The sequence below is a fragment of the Jaculus jaculus genome, chromosome 1 (genome assembly GCF_020740685.1).
Source record: "Jaculus jaculus isolate mJacJac1 chromosome 1, mJacJac1.mat.Y.cur, whole genome shotgun sequence".
Taxonomy (NCBI): domain Eukaryota; kingdom Metazoa; phylum Chordata; class Mammalia; order Rodentia; family Dipodidae; genus Jaculus; species Jaculus jaculus.
This window is the reverse complement of record NC_059102.1, coordinates 271,626,340-271,654,117: the sequence shown is the minus strand read 5'-3', so window position 1 is coordinate 271,654,117 and position 27,778 is coordinate 271,626,340. Positions and strand designations below refer to the sequence as shown.

The following is a 27,778-nucleotide window of genomic DNA, read 5'->3' as shown; positions in this document are numbered from 1 at the left end:
TCATCTCATGAGCTGCTTTTGGTGGGGTATCCCAGCAACAATAGGTAACTGAAACATGGTGATACTCTTAAGGAAGTATAGCAAGGAAGGCAGGCAGGCATCCTGTCCAAACCCTTCTTTTTTTTTTTTTTTTAGCAAGTCAGCTACCACTGTGAGTGACTGGATTGTAATCCCATGGAGCACTAGGGAATAGTGGGAAACACTTTCTCAGGGGCATCCCACCCACAGAGGAGGTGATAACATATAAATTTTCTAGCACATCTGAATGGACCTGAGTTTTGTGAACAGATGCAGAACATTCTGAGTCTCAGAGGGGTATTTTTGAACAATGAGATGTACATGGCAAATGGTAGGTCCTAGGGTGAGGATAGAGTGCTGATGGATTTTGCTCCAATTTTAACCTTGACATAAATACTTGCAGTGTAGCCTAGGTTTTCTGTCTTCTCTTATCTTCTTTTCTAATTCCATTTCCTAAATTAAGATTTTTTGAGTTCTATGACTTTAAACCCCACTGTATTGACCTCTCTCTGTGAATTAGTTCTCACTACCTCCCAGGAGGAATCATCTCTAAAATTCAACCCAGTTCACATCAGCCAGCCTGTATGAGCATCTGCTATTTATAAGGCACTGTGCAGGCAACTGGAGATTTAATGGCAAAGGAAAAAGACAGGATCCTTGATCTTGTAAGATTAGAGTAGAGCAGAAAATATCAGCATCTACTCATCATTTATCCAGCACTGTGCAAAGCACTTTCCATTTATTCATTGACTTTTCACGGTAAGAACTCTATAGGGATCACCTTCCTTCATGCCAAAGGGAGGAACCATCCACATCACACAGTGGGTTAATAGAAGAGGCATGTTTTGGTGAACTCCATGCAATACTAAACCTTGCTCTTAACTAATAATACCTAGAGGGCCTGCTCTTCACAATCTGAGAGTCCTGTTTTACAGGATAACATGTCCTTGCTGACAGGTATTGTCTTTAAGAGAGCATCACAACTAAGTATAGTGCTTTGACATGTACCAAAACACAGGATGAACAGAGATGTGTATTCATGAATATATGACTTATATAACAAAGAAAGTTTACTAAAATGTTAATAGTAGAAGCATAGGGGTGCTTGCTATAAAATTCTAAAACTGGCCTCCACCCAAGAGTTGATGGTTCATTGTTTCAGGGTGGGATCCTAGAATATGCATTTCTATAAGCTATCTAGGAAGGCTGACAATGTGGTCCACAGCATCTTATAAAGAAAGACTGGCTGGAGTCCTCATGCTGACTACACATTGAGTTTGATTAAACATAAAAAATGTGGATGCATGATTCTTACCCCTGGAGCCCTTTGGGTCAATCCATGATGGTAGGGCCCTGACATCTGTCATTTGAAGTGCCTCTAAAGATTCTGATACATGGCATTTCAGGCCACTTCTCACTGCTGGCAGAAATCACCCAACCAAGTGAAGCTTGTGGGAAAAAAGCTTTATTTTGGCTTATAGACTTGAGGGGAAGCTTCATAATGGCAGGAGAAATGATGCCATGAGAAGAGGTTAGACATCACACCCTGACAAATAACAGGTAGAGAACAGGAACAGGACAGTGTGCCAAACACGGGCTATAATACTCATAATCCCATCCCCAACAACACACTGCCTCTAGGAGGCAATAATTCCCAAATCTCCATTAGATGGTATGGTGGTTTGATTCAGGTGTCCCCCATAAACTTAGGTGTTGTGAATGCTAGATTGCCAGCTGATGGATATTTGGGAATTAATGCCTCCTGGAGGGAGTGTATTGTTGGAGACAGGCTTATGGGCTTTATAGCCAATTTCCCCATTCCAGTGTTTGGCATACCCTCCTGTTGCAGTGGTCCACCTTATGTTGGCCAGGTGGTGATGGCCACCCTCTGCTCATGCCATCGTTTTCCCCTGCCATCGTGGAGCTTCCCCTCAAGCCTATAATCCAAAATAAATCTCTTTTCCCCAGAAGCTGCTCTTGGTTGGGTGATTTCTACCAGCAATATGAACCGGACTGCAACAGATGGGAACCTGCCATTCAGAACACCTAAATTTATAGGGAACACCTGAATCAAACCACCACATTCCGCCCCTGGTTCCCATAAACTGATAACCATACATGATATAAAATGCAATGAATTCTTCCAATTTTAAAAGACCCCACAGTTCCCACCACTCCAAGTAATATTCAAACATCTCCATAATCCAATGTCTTTATTTGAGCTAAAATACCAAAAAATATCCCCCCCTAAACTATAATGACACAGAATACAGATTCATACTGCAAATGATGGCAATGGGCTTATCAAAGAAATATTCAATCAACACAAGATTTAAAACAGGGCAGACATCAAATTCTGTAGCTTCAAGTCCAACAACTTTAGCCAGTGACAAATCTCCAAGTCTGATAATTCTAACCAACAACAAGTCTCTGGAGTTCCAATTCTGTCCCTCCAGCTAGGCTACTCACAGTCCTGGAAAACTTCATCCACAGCTGGCATCTTGTGGTCCTGGCATCTCCACTGGGTCTCTACTGAAACCCATAGTTCATCTTCATAGCTTCATTGGGTCTCCACAGAGGCAAACCTGCTTCACACTGCCCATGGCCATTTCCAAAACAAAAGGCCATGTTGCAAATTCAATAACCCTCTCTTTACTGCATTTCTTATACTCCACAATACCAGGTAGGGTGCCAATTTGTTAATCCAGTGGGGAATAAAGCAGACTTTGAAGAACAGGTCACTCCTTGAGCATGCAGGCCCCTTCAAAAGAATATACATTCTTCCTGTTGCTCCAGTGCAGGTCAGATGGCCCAATCTCAAGGGGTTTAATCTCTCATATAATTGTACCTGGATGAGCAAAATTTCAGCCCAAAGATTTCACTTCTGTGCCACAACCCTCTGCTCACACCAGTCCATTTCTACACAATGCAACTCTACACAAGTTCTCAGGACACAGGTATAACAGAAAGCGTCTCACACAAACTGCTTCTAGCCTAGCCTAAGCAAAGCTCTTTCTCACTCTCATAAGCCAAACCTCACAGTCCATAGTTCTTACTGGATTCAGGTCTTTCAACTCTGACCAGAATAGTCCATCAAGCTACTAATAGCACTTCAAGGTGTGTCTTAGGCCAAGGTTTCAAATCCTTCCATGTTCTCTTGGTAATCAGCTCCAAAAGGCCAAAGCTAAAGGTGTCTAGCTGCAGCAATGCCATTCTCAGTACCAACTATAGTACTGCAGTCAGATTCACATTGTTGGTGGAAATCACCCAACCAAGATCAGCTTTTGGGAAAAAAAGGGGGGGTTATTTTGGCTTACACTCTAGGAGAAGCTCCATGATGGCAGAGGAAATTGATGGTATGAGCAGAGGGTGGACATCACCCCCAGGCCAACATAAGGTGGATAATAGCAACAGGAGAGTATGCAAAACACTGGCAAGGGGACACTGGCTATGATACCAATAAGCCCACCCCCAACAATACACCGCCTCCAGTAAGCTTTAATTTCCAATTGCCATCAGCTGAGAACCTAGCTTTCAGAACACCTGTTTATGGGGAACACCTGAATCAAACTACCATACATGATGACAGTTGAAAAGTCTAGGCTTACTGGCAAGTACTTCAAAAAGCAGAACCCAACCTAGGTACTCTGTGATTGGGGTGCATCTCGCATGAGACCACCAATGCTTCATGTGTTAAAATGCAAATCCCAGTGCAGGACACTAAGAGAGTGGAAACATAAAATGACTGTAGTGTTTAGAGTTGTGTTCTTTGGAAAGTGACATGAATGAGAAGAGTTTATTAGGGTAGCACTTCTAGTTGAATCCTTGGGGTACGAAAAGGAAGAGAGAGAGAGAGAGACACTAGTCTCTTGCCAGTGACGCCCTGCAACTCCTCAAGACTCGGCTAACAAGGACGTCATTAGATATGACCTTTTGACTTTCTACCTCCAGGACCATGAACCCAAATGAAACTCTTCTCTTTAGAAAGTGGCCTTCCACAGGCATCTCATGGGGTAACACAGGACCTAAAAATTATTTGGGGGCTTCTGGAGAGGTGGCTTAATGGTTAAGTCATTTGCCTGTGAAGCCTAAGGATACAAGTTTAATTATCAGAGCCCATGTATGTAAGGCAGATGCACATGGTGACACATGAGTCTGGAGTTGGTTTATGGTGCCCAGAGGCCCTGGCATGCCCATATTCTCCCTCTGTCTCTCTCTAATAAATAAATAAAAAGAAAAATACATTAAAAATTATTTATGGGACAGACTCTTGACAATGTGGAGGGTTTAGTTTCTGATGAGTGGAATCCTTGGCTCTAGAAAAAAATATATAAATAATAGGTAAAATATTTGGCAGCAGCCAGAGCTATCTGGTAGGAGGTTGGGGGACAGGGACAGGGATAGTTACAGCTTAATACACTATATACTCCAAAAAGTTTTAGTTTCCAAATATTATAGAAAGTGTTTTTATAAAGTGATCTTTGGCACAGTAGTAGTTTAAAATAATAAATAAAGTGAATATAAAAATGCTGAATTGTTATTGCTTCTCATTTCTAATAGAAATAGCTCCCTAGAGACTGGAGAGATGGCTCAGAGGTTAAGGTGCTTCCCTACAAGGTCTAACAACCACAGTTTGACTTCCTAGTTCCCATGAAAAGGCAGATGTACAAAGTGGCACATGCATCTGGAATCCATTTATTGTAGCTGGAGTTCTTGGCATGCCCATTGTCTCTATCTGTCTCTCTTCTATCTCTCTCTGCTTGCAAATAAATTAATAAAAATATTTTTTAAGAAATGAAATAGCTCTCTAGTAGTCCCCGTCACCCTCACTTCTCATCCTGATCACCACAAACTCCCTGCTTAGTGGGTCTCTCTGCTCCCATTCCTCTGTTCCACTCTTTCCACAAATCATTCTCTGAAATGCAGGCAGGGGGATCTCTAAAACATGCACTTCTATGGAAGAGCTTCTAGCAGCCGATCATGGTATGCCATGATGACATTCCAATGCTTCACCATATCTCCACATCCAGTCACATCACTGAAGTCCTTTTGGCCATGCTCTTCCTGATTCACTGGGCTGCAGTTCCTCAGGGAGCTACTTGAGAGACGCATCTTATTTTTTCCTACCTTAGGCCATTGAACATGAACAGGCTGCCAGGTCCCTGAGCTTCCCATGACTGTCCATTCTCATCACAACCAGCCAGACATCAGCCATCTGTATAGCCAGCTTCTCCCATCATCACCCCTTCTGGTCTTTACATTTCCTTTTTTTCTCACATCACTGTGTTGGTTTGTCACAGTATTTGTCATATTCTGTAATTTTCTTGTTTATTTACTTGCAGAAATGTTTGTCTCACCACTATAATAGAAGTTCTACTGCCTACTTGTTACAGCTGTGTTTACCCAGTCCTAAAGGTTGGATTCTGCATGGAAAAGCTATTCCATTTTTACATTTAGAATAGATTAATAAACCAATAGTCCCAGGCATTTCAAGATTACTCATTCAACTAAGTACCCATGTTCAACTTCTAGGTTCCAGAAAATACAAAAACCAGTTAAGGGTTGATTTGCCATACTGATTTTTCTACAGGGACGGAATGTACTGACCAGTACTATGTAAGATTTATTGAGGCCATTGCTTTCCATGCAGCTTTTATAGAAGTTCCAAAAGGTCAGATCGAACCATTATGGAGCCACTTGTATTCAGGTATGATGTAACCAAAGTGCTTTAAAATGGGACAACTTTCAGAAAAGCAGAGAATTCATGAATTCATTGCAAATAATCTTAGGTTGCCCAGTCCTCCATATGAGCCTGTAAGTCAAATAAGTTTCTCCACTTTATCTGTTAAGGAAACTGACTTTGAATTACTCTTTCAGTTTTGTTCCTTATTCATATTTTCCCACATGTGACCCTAGCTCCTTCTGACCAGCTAAGCAGAGGGCACTTCTTTTTCATAGATGGCATGTGGCATGATTCCCAAATCTTCAATAATAGCCAGTTAGATCATTAAATTCGATTTCATCTATTTTTTTTTTTTTTTTTACACAAGGCACCATCAGTATTGTGGCCATTTAATGATAGCTGTTTCTTCTTGGAAAAGTTACTGCTGTGATTCTTACAACAGTATTTCCAAATCTAGTTAGGCCATTTTAGTTCCTGTGATCCAGGTAACGTTTTGGAAGACTGATCTAACAGTGCTCCTGCACCTAAATATTTGACAAACAGGATCTCAGTTTGCCCATCAGCCAGTGTCCGGGACATCAGCTACAAAGACCAAGAGTAGGCTCTTAACCAAGGGCATCTTTAAAGTTTACTTCAGAGTCACTTTCTACCATGTAGATCTCAAAAATCATCATATACTGGGTTGAGTATATGGCTTAGCTGTCAAAGGCACTTGCTTACAAAGTCTAATGGCCTGGGTTTGATTCACCAGTACCCATGTAAAGCTAGATACACAAAGTGTTACATGTATCTGGAGTGTGTTTGCAGTGCAAAGAGGTCCTTGTATACCCATTCTCTCTCTAGCCCTCTTTGCAAATAAATAAACAAGATATAGATATTTGAAAATAATGATATATAAGGTTGTTGGTTTGTCCATATTCCTGTTCTTTTTTATCCTTAAACTTATTTCCTTATGAAAATCATTTTGGCCTATTATGCAGGAACTGAGACCATTTCAGCTGGTCATCAAGGCAGTCACAGTTAGCTTGTCTTGTGCATGCCTGTCCCTTAATAGAAACATGCTGAATCATTTGACATTTGTCTGACTTACCTTGCCAACATCTCTTGGGAAGGGCTGTCTCTGATTCTCTGGGATCAGGATGGGAGACACCACAATAGACCTCTTTTGTCTTGGCACAGGAGAGGTTCTGGCAAATTTAAATATATCCTAAAAGACAAAACAAGATCAACCCATTAAAAATCTCCCACTAAAAGGGGTGTATGAGTCTGTGCCAGACATAGTCCCTTTGTTGTGAGAGCCTTTTGGACATTGCCAACTTTACTCTATCAAACATCATTAGGATTACCAACTACCTTGTTAGATTCATACTAATGTTGGCCTTATGATTCACAATGATAATCTATTTAATCCCAACTTCTGAGTCTTTCTATCCACAATGCCACCCTTGATTTATGTACCCTCCAGTGCTTGTGTGTTACCATCCTTCATCTGCCCCAAAGGTGGGATATTCACTTGGTTAGGAACCAGGAGAAACTGCTGCATATAAAAATGACTCCCCTCAGGTGCTAGAGAGATGCCTCAGCAGTTAAGGCACTTGCTTGCCAAGTTTAAGGACACAGGCTTGATTCACCAGCACCCACATAAAGCAAGGTGCACTAGGTGGTACATGCACCTGGAGTTTGTTTGCAGTGACTAGAGGCCTTGGCATGCTTCTTCTCTCTTTATCTCATAAATAAATACATAATAAATTATATATATATATATATTTTAAATACTCCTTTAATAGGCAATTGTAGGGATAGGGACAAAAAGACAGCCACAGAATTCCAAACCATGGCCAAGATGATAGGTAAAGCCAGTGTCTTTGCAAGGGACCTGTGCTATGATTAGGGGGTACCCCTTAGAAGGATTTCCCCAAGGAAGTATTTTTCAAATGTACTGAAGTAACACTGTCAGGGTTTGTACCTTTGTGTATGTTGCATGTGTGTGTGCATGTGTATGTGTCTTTATAGTAAATTTATATGTACGTGCATGTACATGCTATGGTAAGTGTGTGGAGGTCAAAGGACAAGCTCATGGTGTGGGTACTCACTTTCCACCTTGCTTGAGACATGGTTTCTCTTTCTGTTTGCTGTTGTGCACATCAGACTGTCCGGACCTCCAGTTGCAGGACATTCCTGACTCCACTGCCCACTGCTGAAGGGGTTTGGGGATTACAGAACTAGGTGCTACTTGTGTCTGGCTCTATGTGGGTTCTGGGGATCAAAGCTCCAATCATCAGGTGTGTGTAGCAAATACTTTTAACCAGTAAGCCATTTCCCCAGGCCTGCTACACATTTTTAATTAAATAAATGTGTAGAACAAAGGGAATTTTGCATCATTATTTTACATGAAGTGCTAATATCACATTATATAAAAAGAAAATATAGCAATAACCATACTATAGAACAAACAATATTGCTAACTCAAACTAGACAATGCTGCCTATGGGGAAAAAATGCTCTTTTAAAGAAAATAAAGCAATAAAAAAAGGAGGTAAGAGAGTGAGACAAGTGTCAAAGGGGGGTTAGCTCAGAGCTGGAGCTTTTTCCTTGATTTAGTTAGAGGACTGAAAAAAAAGAATATCACTTTTAATATGTAAATCAATCTCCTCAAATATCACCTACTAATTAAAATTATCTTCGGTATCAGCAGAAGTAAGCATCACAAACTTTAGAAAATAATGTTCCTATCAAGAGCATGTGGTAAATAATAATTACACGCTATTACTAACTCCTGGCCACAGCATAAAAATGTGTGTGTGTGTGTGTGTGTGTGTGTGTGTGTGTGTGTATCAGAGAGAGAGATAGTGAATTTTATAGTTTTAAAGGAAACTGTGCATAGGAAAAGAAAACAAGATCAGCTAAAGCCCTTGAACACTTCTGTAGTAGTTATTTTCTTGATTTTTCTGGGATTACAAACTTTCAGCACCCTTGTGGAAAGCAGCCAAGTAATGTTTATTTATTAAGAGCTTTACAAATCTGCATATCCCTTCACTTCTCTATTTCACTCTAGGAATACATCTAGATGCTAACTCCTAGGAAGACTAAAACTGTCCTTAGAAAAACTCTTCCTGTCATATTAAGGACAAAATTAAAAGACAACTGAGATGTTCAGTAGCAATGTTGATTCGGAGCCCATCAGTGCTGGTAGAGTTATGTGGTCATTAGCAACAAAGACAGCAGTTGAGACTGTGTTGCAAGTGCTGATAGCCTCACTCCATGGCTTTTGTCATCATTCCCACTAACTTCTACAATATCAATATATTAAACATTTATTGGCCCATATGAAAGACACATGTCTCAGCTCTAATATTTACATAAACCTTCCAGAAAATCCTTAGCTCTTCTTAACCAGTGAAGTTCTGATCATCTAAGCCTTGTTCCAATGAAATTCACCCAGTTAGCATAGAGAAAATATATCATAAAATATGTAGGGAAATACAGAGCACTTTGCTGGATGCATTCTATCTTACATGAAGGATATCAAAATTTTTGTGAAAGAGACGAAGTAAAGTGATCGTTGCTTTCTAGGAGACAATGTATTACACACAGTCTAACACAGAGAACTGGAATCTGTGTATGTGTAAGATGCTGAACAGAGAGAGCAAAGGGATAAAACCAATAAGCAACAGCAAAAGATAACTCAGTCAACCAAAACCAAACAACAAAAATCACCTCACCCATTTTTTATATAAAACTGATATATAACATCTATGAAGATTCTGTTGTTTTATTAAAGGATGGCAAAAGAATAGAAAATATGTAAAATAGGTGCAGCATACAAATCTCATTTATAATAAAAAAATTCAAGAGCCTCAGATGAGGGACTGTTTAGGGAAGGACTCTGAGAAGATTTAAAGTGCTATGCAAATATAAGTGCTTGGTGATTTGGCTCATAGACAGCTGACAGAGGCCTCTGGTTCATTATGGCAATATGTGTGTAAATGTGTCCAGCATATTGAAACAGCACACCATGTCCTCAATAACAAGCTTTCCATTGTTTGTAATAAAGGGCTTGCCTGTGTTTTCAAGCTTGCCAGTGGCTGATGCTTTGGTCCTTTTGGTTATCTCCTAGCTCAACAGATACTTAAATCTTCAGTGCTGTCTGCTTCCTACCTCTCCCAGGACCCTGGATGTGAAGAGACAGGTACAGTAGTGTCGATCTGAATGTGAAGAGACCAAGGAAAGAAGCAGAAGACTCTAAGCCTCAGCAAACACACTGGAGGGTCAGCACAGGTGACTATGGATGTGCTCCATGTATACCATAACTTTGAGCTTTGCACAAACCAGTGAGCATCTGGGAAGAGCCATTGGGTAAGGCAGCTGCCCCCTCTCTAGTCACACACACACACATATGTACATGTGCACATGGAGGCTCAAGGATAACTTCTGATGTCATTCTTCAAGTAGCCTGCCTTTTTGTGAGACAGGATCCCTCAGTGGCCTGGAACACATCACGTAGCCTAGATTGGTTGGCCAGTTAACTCCACAGATCTGACTGTCATGACTTTCTTAGCACTGGAATTACAAGGTCATATTGCCATGCCTAGATTTTCTACATAGGTTCTGGGGATAAAACTTCAGTCTTCATGCAAAATAAGCACTTTACCATGAACTGAGCTATATCCCAACTTTCCCTCACACTTTTAACTGTTTGCCTCGTGTTGTTAGGAAGGTAAGGGCAAGTGATATGTAAGTTTTCTGTCAACTTTACTCTTTTATGTGATGGATGAACCTCTGACAAGTGGCCATCCAATCCAAAGCTACTATCCTTGTGTTAATATGCTCATATGGGAGAGCAGTTCCTCTAAAATCTTACAGATTTGTTGGGGTGGCCATGTGGGATTTTGTTGCCTGCAGCTAGGTATGGAGGTAGAGGGCAGTGATAGCCAAACCCTGGAGTATGGTCCAGGCTATAGAGGCCAGTTGAAACCAAGCATTTTTCTAGTCTTCTTTAGTCTAGGGGCTCCTTTCCCTACTGGTTATGTGTACTATAGAGCTTTGTGTCCTTTGTGGGTACCCCAGTAGCAGACTGTGACTCAGAAGTCTTCATGTAGGAGGCTTGCTGGGGAGACATCCCCATCTCTCAGTTAGTGGAGAGTGTTGGATGGTGGGGAAGGAGAAAGGAATGGACTATAGCTGCATTGGAAGTCTCAGCCATCTTGAAGCCATGGTGTCTCTGGCTGGGATGTCCACAAATGTGGATGCCCTGCAGTCCTTTATATACCCCTTGACTATTAGGGATTTTATTGCATCCATTTCTGTTTTGCTCTATACTATGAACTATGAAATGAGGCAGAGTTCATGAAAATTTTGTAGGAATATACTGTAGGACTGATTTCTGGGAAATGTCCAGAGAAGGCAATTGTGTACCTGCAGAAGGCAGATCCAAGACGTCAAAGGATGGGCAGGAAGTGGGAGGGTAAAGTGAGGCACTGGGTTTTCATAGCTTTGTGGAAAGTTCCAAAATTAGTCCATCACAGTGAGGCAAGTATGGTACCTGGGTCAGTTCTATTCAATGTGACAAGGGCTTGAGATTCAGTGTGCTCAAATGCTGGTGAATCAAGAAGCAGGGAGCTCAGCATTTAAAAGCATTTAAAAGCACTAGCTTGCAAAGCCTGATGAGCTGGGATTGATTCCCCAGTTTTCTTGTAGAGCCAGATGCACAAAGTGGCACATGTATCTGGAGTTTGTTCTTCTTGACCAGAGGCCCTGGCATGCCCACTCTCTCTCTCTCTCATAAATAAATAAATGACAAATAAAATTTTAAAAAAGAATGAAGTATGATGGAACAGAGTCTTGTTAGCTCCCTCAAGGCCCTCTTCCACTGTCCTTTGTCCGCCCACTACATCCCATAACCTCCCAAAAGAGCACCACAAGCTGGATACCAAGTGTTCAGACACATGAGCCTATTGGGGACACTAATCATGCAAACTATAGCAGCCTCTCATCCTTCAGCAGTCTACAGCTCTCACATGGCTCATAGCTCATGCAGAATACAAACTGGAACCCTCTGCAGGTCTGCACAGCCTCCAGGATCTGAATTCCCCTTCCCAGGTTAGTCTGTCTCCTGCTGCCTCCCAGTACTTACTGAGCTCAGACCCTGTGAAGCTGGGACATACCAAGGGATGACCCTGCCACTTGAGTCCATTTTCCCAATGCTCACTTGGTCTCTCTCTCTCTCTTTCATTTTTGAAGACCACCTTCACAGTGGCCATTTCCTTGGCCTTTATATCTAAAATGTCAGCATTTCTCCCCTGCACACTTCTAGGGTCCTTCTTTCCCACTTTCATCTACTACTACTACTACTATTATTATTATTATTGAGCGAGAATTGGCACACTGGGGCCTCAGCCACTACAACTGAACTCCAGGAGCCTGTGACACCTAGTGTACATGTGCAACCCTGTGCTTACATCACCTTTGTGCATCTGGCTCACATGGAATCTAGAGAGAGATTGAACATGGGTCCTTAGGCTTTGCAGGCAAGCACCTTAGCCACTAAGCCATCTCTCCAGGCCTGGGCTTCATTCTTTTTTTTTTTTTAATTTTACTTATTTATTTATTTGAGAGCGACAGACACAGAGAGAAAGACAGATAGAGGGAGAGAGAGAATGGGCGTGCCAGGGCTTCCAGCCTCTGCAAACAAACTCCAGACGCATGTGCCCCCTTGTGCATCTGGCTAACGTGGGACCTGGGGATCCGAGCCTCGAACCGGGGTCCTTAGGCTTCACAGGCAAGTGCTTAACCGCTAAGCCATCTCTCCAGCCCATGGGCTTCATTCTTGATCCATGTGTTATTTCTTCTCCTGTGTATTGTCCCTCTGCTCCCCTAGATGATTAGCTTCTTGGAAGCTTGGGCTTGGTGTTTTACACATTGCTCCATACAGATAGTCAGAACTGTACTTGTCAGGAAATAAGGGCTCCATAGAGAGTTCTGGCAGAAATGGATGGATGAATGAATAATTTAATCAATTAATAAACATCTACTATCCCTTTCTTACATTACTCATGCCTTCCTGAATTTCTTTTCCCTTGGACCATATCTTTATTTTTTTTTCTCATTTTCAGCTACTCTTTGGTCACTCAGAACTTGAAGGTTTTCCCTTTATTTATGATAGATTATTATTTTTTATTTCTTGAGAGAGAGGAAAGGAGGGAGAGAATGGTTGCACCAGGGCTTCAGCCACTGAAATTGAACTCTAGACATGTGTGCCACCTGTGCACATGTGGAAACTTGCATCACCTTGTGCATCTGGTTTACATGGGACCTGGAGAGATGAACATGGGTCCTTAGGCTTTATAAGCAAGCACCCTAACCACTAAGCAATCTTTCCTGCCCTATGATAGATTTGTAAAATACCATATCACGTGACACTTCTGGGGAGCATACTACTTGCTTCTAGTGTGCTTCTACTTTCTCCAAACACTGATATACAGAGAGAAAGCAAATGAGATTGTAAATCAAACACTGTAAGACAGAAAGCCAAAGGCTCTCATTTGCCTCATGAGGAGAGAGTGGTTTAGGTAGGGTGAACTACTCTACAATAGGATCAAGTATGTGTGATGCTCTCTGACAACACAGAATGTTTCTTGGCTGAAGACTGGCAATTCCTGTTAGAGCCTGGATGGTCTAGCTCAAACACACCAAAGACTCTCATCTGAGACTACAGAGCTATAATGAAATCTTACAAGATAGGATGTGCATGGTCCAGGGGCAGGAATGGCCCTAGCAACCACCTTTTCCTCTGATCACTTTGTGTGTGACTGTTACTTCAGTTGAGGAGTAGGCTCATGTGAAGTGGGAAGAAGTGTTTCATATACTATATGAGTCTTTCTGCCTGGCCTTGTTATGAGTGCCTGCTGTATATGCATCTGTTCTAGAGTGATATGGCTCTGTGGAGTGGATTCTGGTGTGTGTGTGTGTGTGTGTGTGTGTGTCTGTTGTAGTCATAGTAGATTCTGGTATATGAGTATACATGTGTGTGCATATTATTCAAGTGAATTCTGAATTAGGGTGTGTGTGCCCATACATGTGACAGAGTTGTATTTGAAACAAGAAGAAAATATTTGATGTCTCCACTCACCCAGTGAGTCTGGAAATCTGGATGTGGCTGCTTGCACATGTATCTGCCATAGATTTGGTATTAGTCCATCCACAGCCAATTGCTTACTCCTCAGAGGGTCGGACTGTCTCGTCCCACATCCTCTGTCCTAATATTTTAAGACACACCTTCACTTTGTGTTGCTCTTTGGAGAATATCCTCCTCTCCTTCAGCTGAGAGGAAAGGGGGATGGCTTGCTTGTCCTCCCATCCTGTCCTCAGTATGAAGGGGGGACATGCACACGGACATTGTATGCATGCTAGGCAATGGCAAAATTGAAGTGCCCAAGCACAGTTATAGGCACATGCCTAGATCTGGCTGTGGTGTATGGCTGTCAGTGAAATGAGATGTGAGCCCCATGTCCCATGGCAGGCACACTAGCATAGATCTGATGACAGGTGGACACAGCCATGAGTATTGAGATTCTTTGCTGACAGGCACGCAGTTGTGAGCAGAAATCACCAAGAAAGAGACAGAGTTGTGGGACGAGAAACACAAAGTCATGGACAAACATTTGCCTACCCTCTGCCATTCTAGTCCTGGTCTTTGCATTGGATAATAAGTGATAGGAGAACAAAATAGGAAAGCCTTATAAAAAATCCTAAAGTATTCCCTTACTTTCATAATCGTTGGGGACATTTGTCTGCCAGGCAAAACAAGTCCAATGGTCAAGGCAGGCAGAAGCTGGCATGTTTATATCTTCATGAGGCAGGAGGCTAACAAAAGCCATGGAAGGTGAGAATGCAGTGGTCAGCCAATCTGGTTGTGGACAGCTTCATTATTCAAGAGAAGAAGGTCAGTGCTATTTCCAAGATGGTTGGAACCTTATGCAGTTGGAATGCTCTGATTTGAAGGAGCAGGGGATTTTTCCTTTGGAGAATTTGAAGCCGACGATCCAGCCTCAAGAATCAAAATGACAACACTGATTTTGCTGGCCTTTATAATCTTAAGACTAGCTGGTATCTTCATGAGCCTGCCAGGGGAAACATTGCCAGTTACTTATTATGTGCCAGGCAAAATGAGAGGCATACCATAGTTTAAATCTCGCTTAATCCACTAAGAAGCTCACAGGTGGAAAAGCCATGGCTGTTTGTCTGAAGTGTAAGTTCATAAGATACTCCTCCAGGAGACCTCAGATGCCAGAAAGCCCTGATGTAAACACTGGGCTCCACCCTTTCCCAGGGCTACTGCTGGTCACCAGCTTGGCAAGATCTGTGCTGAGAGAGATGGAGAGAGAGAGAAAGAGAGAGAGAGAGAGAGAGAGAGAGAAAGAGAGAGAGAGAGAGAGAGAGAGAGAGAGAGAGAGAGATTGCTCCATGGCCCACTGGAGAAACACAGCTCTAACATTTGCAAGGAGATATAGCAGATTCCAGTCAGCTGTTAGCTAGTGGCAATAGCTCTCTGTGCTGCAGGGCTTAATAGTGTACAAATTTCTGTAAATGAATGAAACTGCAGAAGCCACATTCTTACAATGGATTCCATTGTGCTTGGAAGTTGTTAGAATGAAGACCCATGGACACTCCATGCACATTTCATATTCATTCAAATGCATGAGTCAGCCAGCTTGGCTATACCTAGGATGCGACTTAGGTTTGATTTATTACCTCCTGTGCTCAAGTTTGCCTGCTTAAGGAAGAAACGGATACTACTACCAAAAATTCTGTAGCAAACTTAGGAGGTTGGGAGTGAAGATACTTAGCTTACTTCATTTACAACTATGTATTTCCCTAATATTTTGGAGCTCAAATATCAACCAAGCTGAGTCATCACAGTAGATTTACTACATGTAGTTAACCTGACAGTGAAATGAGGGTCATGTAAAAATCACCCATGAGTCCAGGAGAGCATCTTGAGACAGGAAAATATTGGATTAATTTTGAAGATAGAGGCAGAAAGATAATGGCTCTTGGATACTGGGATACTATGATCCTATACTAGCAATGTATATTACCCCACTCATGATTTTCAAGGACTTTCTAGATATACAAGTGCAAGCGACCATTCCCCAGAGCCTCCATGCATGCATGCTTTCTAAAAAGTGATTCCCATCTATATCAGAAACAATATCTCCAATAAGAACACTCATAAGTAAGAGACTTTGGGAATAGTCAATCCAAAATTAGGGAAATTGGGGCAAACTGGCCAGCTAGACTAACTGAATTGGTAAGCTCGGGGTTCAAGTGAGAGACCTTTCCTCTGTAAAAATGTAATGGAGAGTGATAGAGGAAGAGATCTGATGTGAGCATCTGGCTCCATATGCACATGTATACGTGCACCTGCACACACATATGGACTTGTGTATATGCATGCATGTACAACACACACACACACACACACACACACACACACACACACACATACAGGTAAGCAAAAAGAAAAAAGAAAAGAAAAGAGATGCTACAGGTTTCATCAGGGAAGTTTGAAATTTAAGTGATGATTCCAGAATTTCTTACCCAGGTTTTCTGAAAACACTTCTCTCCTCTCATGCACATTTCAGAGTCCTCCACATGACAAAGGTTGAAGCCTTCAGCATCACCAAAGCCTAGAACATCTCTAGGAAGCTGAGTGTCCAATGCAGTCACTGACACCATCATCAGGTACTGACTGAGGAGGCCCCTTTACCCTGTGCTATCCCTCCAGGGCCCTCATCTCTAATGGCTGTCTCACCCACTTACCCTTCTTTCTATTCTCATCTCAAGCATAAATTCCAGACTCTTCATCTAGATCAAGGGAACAAGGAGAGGGCAAGGTTCAAGGTCTTAGAACAGTGTGATAGTAGGCATTGGTCCAAAAGTGACAAAAGGCCAGAAGAGCTGGAGCAGACAGTGTAAGGCTCTGGGAACCTCTACAAAGGATGGAGGAGAATAAACCTAGACCCATCCTTACTACCATCCCCCATACTGATGTTTCTGAATTCTGGGAGCCATGAGAAGTCTCTATAGGTCACTAAACAAGTCTGAAATCTGACCTTGCCCTTGATCCATTCCTGTCTGTAATGATGGGCATCCCCGAAGACCACATCATCCTAAACAGGCACTGTCCCCTGCTACTTTTTATACTTAACCCAGCCCCGTCTTTGGAAAGTTGATCTTATAAATAAAACATAAGTAACACAGTGACAGATAATGGCCTTACTATCGTACCATTTTCTGTAAAGTGTCAACATTCCCACATTTGAGCTGCTAGTTAAAAATTAATCCAAAGGCACAGGCTGAGGATGAAAATTTGCCAAACAACACGTCTGAGACAAAATTGCCTCAGAAATCGTTTATGAAGCAAGAAGAAGCAGTAACAGCACAATCAGGACCTGCTCATTTCACTGGAGGTGAAAAATTTTTAAACATGTTTAGATTCTTTAGTCAGAAGTCCATTCAACCACATGCAATGGTGATGGGAATATAATGGATAGAATTTCCTTCTACCCACTTGGCATTGATAAAATATTCATGTTAAATAGCTACTTAGAAGCACCTGGAGGCATATTGAAGTGTTTTACAAATGGGTTTGTTTTCCTAATACACACATGTCCTCTCTCCTGCTCAGCTGTATTAATCTGAGTTGTAGTCTAGGAATAAGAACATGGACCATGGGAATGATGTTTCTTACATCTGCACAAGCTTAAAACAGGCATCTGGCATTTTGGAGAAAGTCTATGTTATAAATTTCATCCTTGGAAGAACCTTTAAAAATGTTGTTGGAGCTGGGCGTGGTGATGCACGCCTTTAATCCCAGCACTTCGGAGGCAGAGGTAGGAGGATTGCCGTGAGATCGAGGCCACCCTGAGACTCCATAGTGAATTCCAGGTCAGCCTGGGCTAGAGTGAGACCCTACTTCAAAAAAAATGTTGTTGGGTATATGTGTAAGCCCATGTGTTTCATGTGTGTGAATGCACATGCACATGCCATGGCACATGCATGGATGTCAGAGGACAACTATCTGGAGTCAGTCCTCATCATCTACCTCATTCAAAGCAGGGTTTCTCATTCTGGGTGATGTTTGCTGTGGTACATTCACCAGGTTAGCTGGCCTGAAAGTGTTCAGGAACTTCTGTCTCCACTTCCCATCTTGCCATGTATGTGTTCGGATTACAGAAGCCTGCCACAGCTTCTAGCCTTTACATAGAGCCTGGGGTTCTGAACGAGGGCACTCGGTATTTCACAGCAATGACTTTATTCAGTGGATCATCTCCCCAGCCCCATCTGCATCCTCATGGAAGAACAGTGCTCTGAAGTACAATTAAGTGTGAAAGAGGCCTTGAGCATGTGCTTTTCTCACGGAAGTTTCACAATGAATGGCATGTGGATATTTACAGGCACTTTGGATTCTGCATGTCCTTAATTGAACTGAGGATTGTGTATTCTCATCCACCCCTGCCCAGCCACAAGATTCCCCACCAGCTGTTTAAGTGTTAACCGTTCACATCTGAGGAATAGTTGCTTTGGTTTCCATCATGTCACACGTCTGAGGGGTTGTCTGTTCCCATAAACTCCACCTGGGGAAATCTGCCCTGAGAATGTCACTTCTGTCTTTTGACCTCATTTCCTCCTAAGGCCATCACCTTTTACCTGCTACACAGAAGTACACCTGAGAGATCTCCATGACCTTTACTTCCTTTGTATTCACAAATCCATTGGATAGCAACATTGCAACAGCCTTGTTCTTCATACCCTGAGCCTCCTAACAGCAAACTCTGAGATAATAATCTGAGAGTAAGTAGCTTATTTGGTGCCCAATTATGGTAGGAAAATGGAGAATTCTGACTGAAAGAGGAGGCAGTTGAGGAAGGGAGCATGCATGAGCAAGTGACCACTGGAACATTCTGAATGTGACTGTATGAAGAGGGGCTAGGGGTTGGGTTATACTTGTGATGGATCATCTTCATTGGATTTGAAATCACCCAGGGAACACAACTTTGGGTATGCTTACAAAGTGCAACTACAGAGGTTTCACTAAGCAGGGAAAACCAACTCTGAGTGTTGGTAGCATCACCCAATGGGCTGGGGTTCCAGAGTGAATAAAAAGGAGAAAGCAAGCTAAACAATATCATTCATCTCTCTCTGCTTCTTGACTGCAGACACAATGTGAGTAGCTGCCTCATGTACCTATCGCCAGGCCTCCCACTGATAGGATGTTGTACTTAAAGTGTGAGCCACAATGAATACTTCCTTTCTTTTGCTTTTGTCAGATATTTTCTCACAGCAATAAGAAAAGTAAGGAAAATGATACTCCAGTTACCACTGGACATTTACTGAAGGCTCACCAGGGATGGGATATCATTTTCCTGTCTTGTGAGTAAACAAAGAGATACAGAATTGTCACTTGGGAAGTTGGTGGTTTGGAAGGTGGGACCTTGCTGTAGGAGGGATGTTAACTGGGAGTGGACCTTGGGGTTTATTAATCCTGTGTCACTAGGTGTTCACTAACTATCTCACACTTACTGCTACCTTCCAGATAATGTGACAAGATGTATTCCCAGCCTCTGCTCTGCCATACTCCTCCACCATAAAACTTCTCTTTAAGACTTAGGCAAAAATAAACCCTTTCTTTCCATATGCTGCTTTTGGTAAAATGTTTTGTAGACGGTAACTTGTACCTTGATCCTGTTGAACTGTGACTTCTCAATGTGCTGAAAAATATTGTAGTGGATAAACACAGAGGTTTCCATGCTTTTCAGAGAAAAGGTCTCTACATTCAAACTGTCTTCTATAGTGACTAGTGCTAAAACAAAATTTGTCTAGTGCTGGAAAGATCTCTATCTTTATTATTCTTCTTGGGAGATGGAAATTTAGCCTCAAGAGTATATACTTTCTCAAAATTAGATTCATCCATTAAATAGATATGTATCAAGCTCATGCTATGTTTATAGCTCCATTTCTAGTAGCTAAGAATGACTCCCCAACACCAAGAGAGCTCTCTCCTTTCTAGGATTTCCTCAGAGTGCCCCCTTTCTCTGGGTTATTTGTATATGAAGTTATAGTCTTTAAAGAAGATATATATATATATATATATATATATATATATATATCCATCTTTCTTTTACATGACTTCAATCCAATTTGAGGCCAAGTCAGGGAAGGAAAAGTAAATCTTACCAATGAAGGTCTCAATTCTATAGGCATTGACTTCCACCTCCAATCTTCCTGCTCATGAATTTGGTTTAGTCTTCAGTTTTTAAGGTGTATTTGTGTGTGTGTGTGTGTGTGTGTGTGTGTGTGTGTGTGTGTGTAGTTTTAGTTTAGCATTCAGTTGGGCATTGGCTGCCATGCAACAGCATTTCATTGTTTAATTCATTCCTCCTGATTCTAAGCAGAATAGGTTCATATAGAAACTCTAGAAAATGTATTAACACACAGAAGAAAACACATTTATTCATAACCTTGTGCTAAGCAAACAGAAAAACATTTCAGTCTTTCATGGTTCTCACATATTTTGTTCACAATGAAATTGAAGAGCCTGAACAGTTTTCTTTTTTGAATCTATTGACACATCCCAAGTTTTCTTCCAGTGAATGTGTAAAATGCAATAAATCATGCCCCTGCTCATATGTTTGGGTGCTCTTCTCACCACCTGTTGATTGGAACAGCTAACATGCAAGTAAAATGACACTGTGTGGAAAGTTTTATTTGCCAGCTTCCCTCTGATGAGGATTCCTTACAAAGTATTAACAAAAGCAGACTTGTGGAGCTAGAGATAGAAAGCTCAGTTGGTAGATGCATACCTCATGATCATAAGGACCCAAGTTCAGTCATTAGTCCCCATAGGGAAAATATGTTGGGGATTACACCAAAACCAGGTGTGATGGCACTGGTTTATAATTCTAGCACTGGGAAGTGGAGACAAGTGGATTCCTGGGCTCACTGATGAGCCAATCTAACCTACTTGGTGAGTTCTAGGCCAATGAGAGAACTTGTATTAAGAAAAAGGATGGTGTTCCTAAAGAATGCCACTTGAGGTTGTCCTCTGGCCTCCACATGTATTTGTACACATATGCAAGTTCACCTATGTGCATGCACACACACACATACACACACACACACAATTACTAGGTTAAAGGCAAGGTTATGAACATTTTAAAAGTCCTATGCCACTGCCAAACCTGGAAAGATATTTCTTTGTTTTTAATATTCTATATTATTTATTTGATATATATGCATATGTATGTATATATATACATACATATATATGCATATATATACATATACATATATATATATATACATATATATATATATATACACATACATATATATATACACACACACACACACACACACACATCAGATAGATAGAGAGAGGGAGAGAGAGGGAGAATAGGCAAACCAGGGCCTCCAGCCACTGTAAACATCTCCGGATGCATGCGCCATCTTGTGCATCTGGCTTATATGGGTCCTGGAGAATCAAACCTGGGTATGTAGGCTTCATAGGAAAATGCCTTAACTACTAAGGTGTCTCTTCAGCCCTGGAAAGATATTTCATCTCACCAAGGCAGGTAGTACTCAGGAGGCCCAACATATCTGTCTGATCACCATTGCTACAGTGCTTGAAGATGGCATGCTCTACTGTGACATCAGGTCTTCTTTGTGTGTTCCCCTAACTAAGTTACTTTTTTCTTGACCCTTTCCTCTGCCTCTGGGTTGCTCCACCGGTTTTCAAAATGCTCTCTCTCCCTGATACCACACACATAAACCTACTACACACAGACTACATGCACACTACACACACCTGAAACACAAATTACACATTAGAAATATACCGCACACACACACAACATACACACATTAACACCACATACATACCACACACATGCACACATATACACACACACCAAAAACAAAGGCTAATGAACTTACATAGCTGAAATATACTACACTCACTGCAGACAGAGACACATACCATAGACACAAATATAGGCATATATTATGAATTATGTATGCCACTTTCCAGGTCTGGTTAGCTGGTGAATTTAGGATAATTCTACTAATTTCTAGTCTCACTGGCTAGGTCCCAGTCATTTTCAAATGCAGATTTATTTTACCTTAAACAAATAGTATCTATTTAATCCGTACTATCTAGCATCCCGTATATGTCTCCCCCTATTCCAAAAGTGTTTTGAGACTCCCACCTTAGGCTGACCTCAGGGAAGAGTCAGCCTTGCCTTCCACTCAGCTCCTGACGCTTTCATTGTTGGAGTGGAAGGAATGCCAATGCTCTTCTGCCTGGCAGCTGAATCACCTCATTAGCTGCCAGGAGAAAGTGCTGGCTGTCAGTGAGGACAGTGCCACCACCCTGCAGTGAGGTGCAACATCACCTCTGCCAGCTTCAGGGGAGATTTAGAAATAGTGATGGCATAAGGATATTCCAGGATGAACTCAGAGGAAGACAGCATGCCACTTTCACAACCATGAAAGCAGGGCTTTACACCCAGGGGAAAAGCTCAGCTTTCTAAGCCAAATCTTATGGTAACTAGGGAACACTAGGTCCCAAAGCCTCCTTTCCAACAACTCTGGCAACGTCTACCCCCTCTCTGAGTGGCATGTCCCTTCCTCAGAAATGGAAGAATCAGAAAACAGTGTCTGTCTATTTAATAAAGGAAGTCCTCCTTGGCTGGACCCATTCTCTGAATGTGCTCTGCCTTTAGGGTCCTGGCTCCTTCATTTTCATCTACTTGCTGGCTTCTGGTCATAAACATCTTGATGCTAGGACTATATAATCTAAAATTAGAGAGTTGTTTATTTCCTACACTGGTTTCCGAAGCTAATAGCTCCCTTTGTCACAATAATTTTAAAATATCCTCCACATCTGAAATTCAAGATCATTCAGAAAGTTATTTTCAATATTTTCCTTAATTCCCCTTCCTCCCCTGTACATTTCTTCCTTTTCATGGGATATCCCACAGACCTCCAGAGTTGTTCCTCTTCCTCTTTTGTTGAAGACATTTTAATTAAGACACCTGGTTACCATAAGCTACTCGAGAGATAACCTCTTCACTGTACCTCTGTTTCAGCAAAGCCTAGAATCAGCAAAGTGTCTTTTATTAGCCTGTTCATTCTCCCTCTCTTCCCTTTGTTCTGTGTTTTTTTTTATTGAATTACAGATTTTACATTTTAATTCAGCCCCAATCTCTTTTCCACACACCATCGTTTACATTAATAAATTCATCTTCACATTGATGCGCACAGTGTCGCATGTCTCCCCACGTCATTGATTATCGTGTCCTTTGAAGGTTCAAAGGTGCGTCAGATCTACCATGAAAGAGTACAAAAAAAGAGAAAAGCACATTTGATATTCTCCCACATCTGAGGTTTCCCTAGGCCTGGTGGTTTTGATGTATTGATGGTAAAACAAGTGCTTAAAGAAGAGGCATATGAAAAAATACTCAATTACCATGTAATGCACATTCTTCTTTACAAGACTGAAGACTTGGGTTCCTTTTTGGAAGTCATGGTTGGAAAATATAGATACTATTTGATAACAGAACTCTGAAAATCTTCACTGGGACCCAGAGAGCAATGTCGGCATCCTAGCTGCTCTGTGAACTTGCCCCATAGGAAGGGAGCAATTCTACTTCCATAATGAATTCTTTGAATATTTTATCAACAAGAAAATACCTCTGAAAAATAGACTTATATAACATGAGAAAGCGAACATTTTTGCAAGTACTTGCTATGAGTTAGGCACAGGGTTTTTCCTTCAGTAGGCACAAAATCTCTCTGATGTGGTACCATGGCACTTCCCATGCTCAAGATGAGGAAACTGAGGTGCAGAAATGTCAAACAGCTTGCCCAAGGGCATTCATTATCTGGGAGAGTGTAAGAGTTAAGACTTAACCACAGGCTGTTTTACTCAATGCTCTGACAGTGATCTGCTCCACCTCTTCCCTCTTACTTAGCTCTTTCCTCATGAAAATTTTGATTACTGAAAGCATTTTACTCAAGCTTTCTTCCAGTTGAAATTACGTCCATCAAATTTTGTTTTACTCAGTGGGTATATTATCAAACTGCCTTCTAAATACTTGTGTTTATACCTATAGATTCATGCTGCTGTCAGTCTTGAACAGAGAATCTTCCTTCTGCAGTTGGTGATAGTTAATGCAAAGACTCATTACTCATCAAAGTGCTGAGACCAAGTGATTGTTGAGTGTTTATGTGTGCTAAAGGTATGTGTACTAGTCCTCAGGAAACATGGGGAAATGAAGGCAGAAAGACTGTTAGAGCCAGAGGAAGCAGGGAGTGGTATGGAATGCTGTCTTTTTGGCAGATAATGTCCATTGCCCCCATGAATTCCTGGCAGCTCTGTTTACTTACAAGATTGGGCCTGTCAGTATCCCATCACTAGTACAAGGACCTTAGGGGGCTCCCCCTTTATCTTGGCAGCTGTTAAGAGTTAATGGTTGCTGAGGGACAGAGACATTTTCTTCAATGGTATATCTACTAGTAAGTAGTCTATGGCCCAGTAGGTAACCACCATTCATGCTTACACAAGCAACCCTAATTTAACTCAATTGGTCACAACAAAGACATGAATGTAGAAAGGGAATGAGTTAGGAAGAAGAAGGGTACAGAAGTTGGAAAACGCAAAACAGGGTAATGGGGATGAATGTAATTAAAATACATTATGTACATGTATGAAATTTAAAAAACAATAAAAAATATTTCAAAAAATAAATTTATAAAAGGGAAAAAATGTGCCAAGTTTATTCTTGATCTGCTTATTGAGCTCTACCTACAAAGCATTGTCAGGTTTTAACTGGGTCTTACTCCCCTCCCCTTGTTCAATTACTACCACCCTTGTTTATTCCAAAATCATTTTTGCCAGGATTACTGTGCAGTCCTTCTAAGAGACTGGCTTGGGACCTCTTCACTGCAATCTTCCCTTCCTTCGCTAGTAGTCATAATCCTATTAAGACAGGAACTAGGGACATTACTCTCTGCTTCTTGGCTTCTAGTGGGACTTCCCAGCACTTGGAGTAAAATCAATTATTGTATTGTCTGGCTTCATGTTATGTAATACAATCCATGCCCCTCTCACTTTACACTACCCAGAACCACTCTTGCTTCAGCCCAGTTTCACTAGCATCCTGGGGTATAAAAGAGACATTTCCACCCTCAAGGTCTTAGCATTGACTATTTTCCCTGCCTGGAATGTTCTTTCCTCAAATATATACTCATTGCCATATTTGCTTCCTATTGCTGCAGTAAGAAATGATAACAACATCAGTGGTTGTATGGACAGGTGTTCCAGTGGCTCTCATGAGGCTAGAAGCAAGGCATGGGCAGGGCTGGCTCTTCCAGTAGCCTCTACACAGTCAGATTGAGTCAGACTAGACTGCTGAAGCATCCAGATCATGGACTGAGTAGCTACTGGGGTCTTAGCCTCTCCAGGGTAGTCAGTTATTGTTGAACTACTAGCCCGTATCATGTAAGCCAATCCAATAAATTCCCTTTGAAATGCATATTTATTCTATTGGCTCTAATCCTCTAAAACCTCTGACCAATGAACTTCATAAAAGTAAGACACTTGCTGCCACCAGCCTCATGTATAGTATGTAGTAGGTGCTTACTAAGTCCTGGCTTTGCACAATTACTTAATTTATGTCCTTTTCCATGAGTTGAAATATAAAGGATTTTTAATCATGTTAGGAAATAAAAAAAATGAGAAAGAATTTAATCATCCATGATTTGCTGAGTGCCTATTATGTGACTTCCATTAGGTAAATGGTGTGTGAAAATTAAAAGAAAAATGTATCTGAGGAGGTTCCAGACTGTCATTTACTGTGATAAAGGTTTCATACTGCCAAAAGCCCTTGGAGGAGACAGGCAAGGGCTAAACTTCACCCTCTGTTCTACAGCCTTATGTTCCTAGGAACTGGGTCCCTCTGGGGAAGGGCGGTTTCTAAGTCACATGAAGGTAGTGGCATGTGTGTCCTACCTTGCCCAACCTGGCTGGCATGAACTGATTCCAAGTTGTAGTTTCTGGGGCATTAATGTCTATTAGACATAGTAAGATGAGGTCAAAAGGGAGGGAAAATCCCAGAAGAGTGGGCTATTTCAGACATCGTGCATAATAAAAAGGATTACATAGGCATTGGTTTTGACTTAGTTGTTACTTGAGCTGAATTTCTTTGTGTGGTACACAGATGCTTTGCACTAAAGCTGAGCGGTCTTGATTTCTACTCTGATGCTGTGCAGCATTAGGAAATTCACTACCCATCTCTGAGATTAGTTTCCTCACCTCTAAAATGGATGGGATCATCCTGCTTCCACAGAGAAATATTCCCTCATATCTGAAATAGCAGAATATCCTCAACACATTTTATTTCCTTCTTGTTATTTGTTGTGTGTACAGCACTTGTTGCCGTTCAAATGCTGCATGTTTTACACACATTTATTAATTTTGTCTATTTCCTCCTCACCATTACATAAAAGATTAGGAGGCAGGAAGTTGACTCTTATCTTTCATACTTAACATCCTAACCCTGGTAAACAACAGCAGTTCTGGGCTCCTGGTATGAGCTTATGCTACACATGAATCGAAACAGTGATGAATTAATGTGGATGAGAAAGCAAAATGAGACTGAAGCAATAGCATTCATTGAGATGCTGAAAGGTGTTCACTAACTGTTAGTGGAAATAGAGACAGAGGCTGAGTGAGAGATGCTGGGATGAATGCAAACTTGGTTTTGCTGGATAGCTGGGGGTTGGTGATGAACAAACTTGGAGCAACTAGGTAGAAGGAAACCTATGTAGATAACAGCAACACCATCATACACATTCCAAGTGCTCCCCACACATCAGGGACTACGCTATCCCCTTAAAAACACAGCACCTCATTGAAGATCACAGACGTCATCACTAACTTCTTGTTGCAGATGAAGAAATGGAGCAGAAGTAAGTCATCAAGGGTGGTTGAAAGTTAAGCTTTGGAAGGGTAGCAGTGTGGGTGTTAATCTAAGGCCTACAAGTAATATATGTAAAGTCTTTAATTTCTAGAAGGTTATCATTTAGTAATGTCTGTCCTTATCAGACCAATAGCTAGGATGAAGAGAGATGACACTGAACACTCTCATTTTTTGCCCTCTTCTTTTTCTGTTCTCCCTTTCTCCCTGTCTTCTTCCCTCCCTCCCTCACTCCATTCCTTCTTTCTTCCCTTCCTTTCTTCCTTCACTGGCAAGAATGATGCATGTCTTAAACAAGTCTGTGAACTCCCTCCCTCTTAACCACTGGAGTTTCTGTCCACTGCTGGAAACAAAGGGTGACATCAGAGAAGAAAGTCAACAATTTAGTCAAGTGTCTACATAGAAGTCTCATGCATTAGTTTATGGACATTTTTTTATTTGCAATAATCGCAATTTCCAAACCAGAGGCCAAGAGACCAGAAGGAGATGAGTGCCCTGAAATCGGTGTCTTCTATGTCTAAGATGGAATATTCTTTTTCTTTCTTGACACAGAATGTATTTAACATGGGTGCCTTCTTGCTCTTTCCTTGGTATACTTGGCTAATATTTTTTGTAAGGCAGTTTAGAACAGTAGTTGAACACATGACAACTAATCTGATGGCCTGTGTTCAACTTATAGCTCTGCTAGCTCCTGGAAGTATGCTATATAATTATTGAACCACTCTGTGGCATAATTAAAGCATGCAAAGTGGGGATTATAATACTATCTACATCGCATTTACTTCAGGCATGTAAAACATGTCTACAAATATACATTTATGATAATGTTTAAATAGTATCCACTTTGTTAAGAGTTATTATCAGTAGGGAAAATGTGTATACATATATACATTTGTGCAAATGCTTACTTTAATATACTTTGTAGTTTAATATATGCATATCATGTATATTAGAACAGTATCTTACATGTCTTAGGACTTGGATTTTACATATGTACACATCCTTATGTATGTGTACTTGCATACACATTCCACCT

The 27,778-nt window shown here is 41.3% G+C and overlaps 1 protein-coding gene across 1 annotated transcript in view; it reads right to left on the bottom strand.

Moving 5' to 3' along the window:
• The window catches only part of Cdh13 (cadherin 13), a 1,153,296-nt gene that overhangs the window by 644,814 nt on the left and 480,704 nt on the right, over window positions 1-27,778 (bottom strand). The window contains exon 4 of the mRNA XM_004659582.2: window positions 6,792-6,908. Coding sequence (XP_004659639.1) covers window positions 6,792-6,908 — 117 coding nt within the window. The remainder of the gene's footprint in view (window positions 1-6,791; window positions 6,909-27,778) is intronic.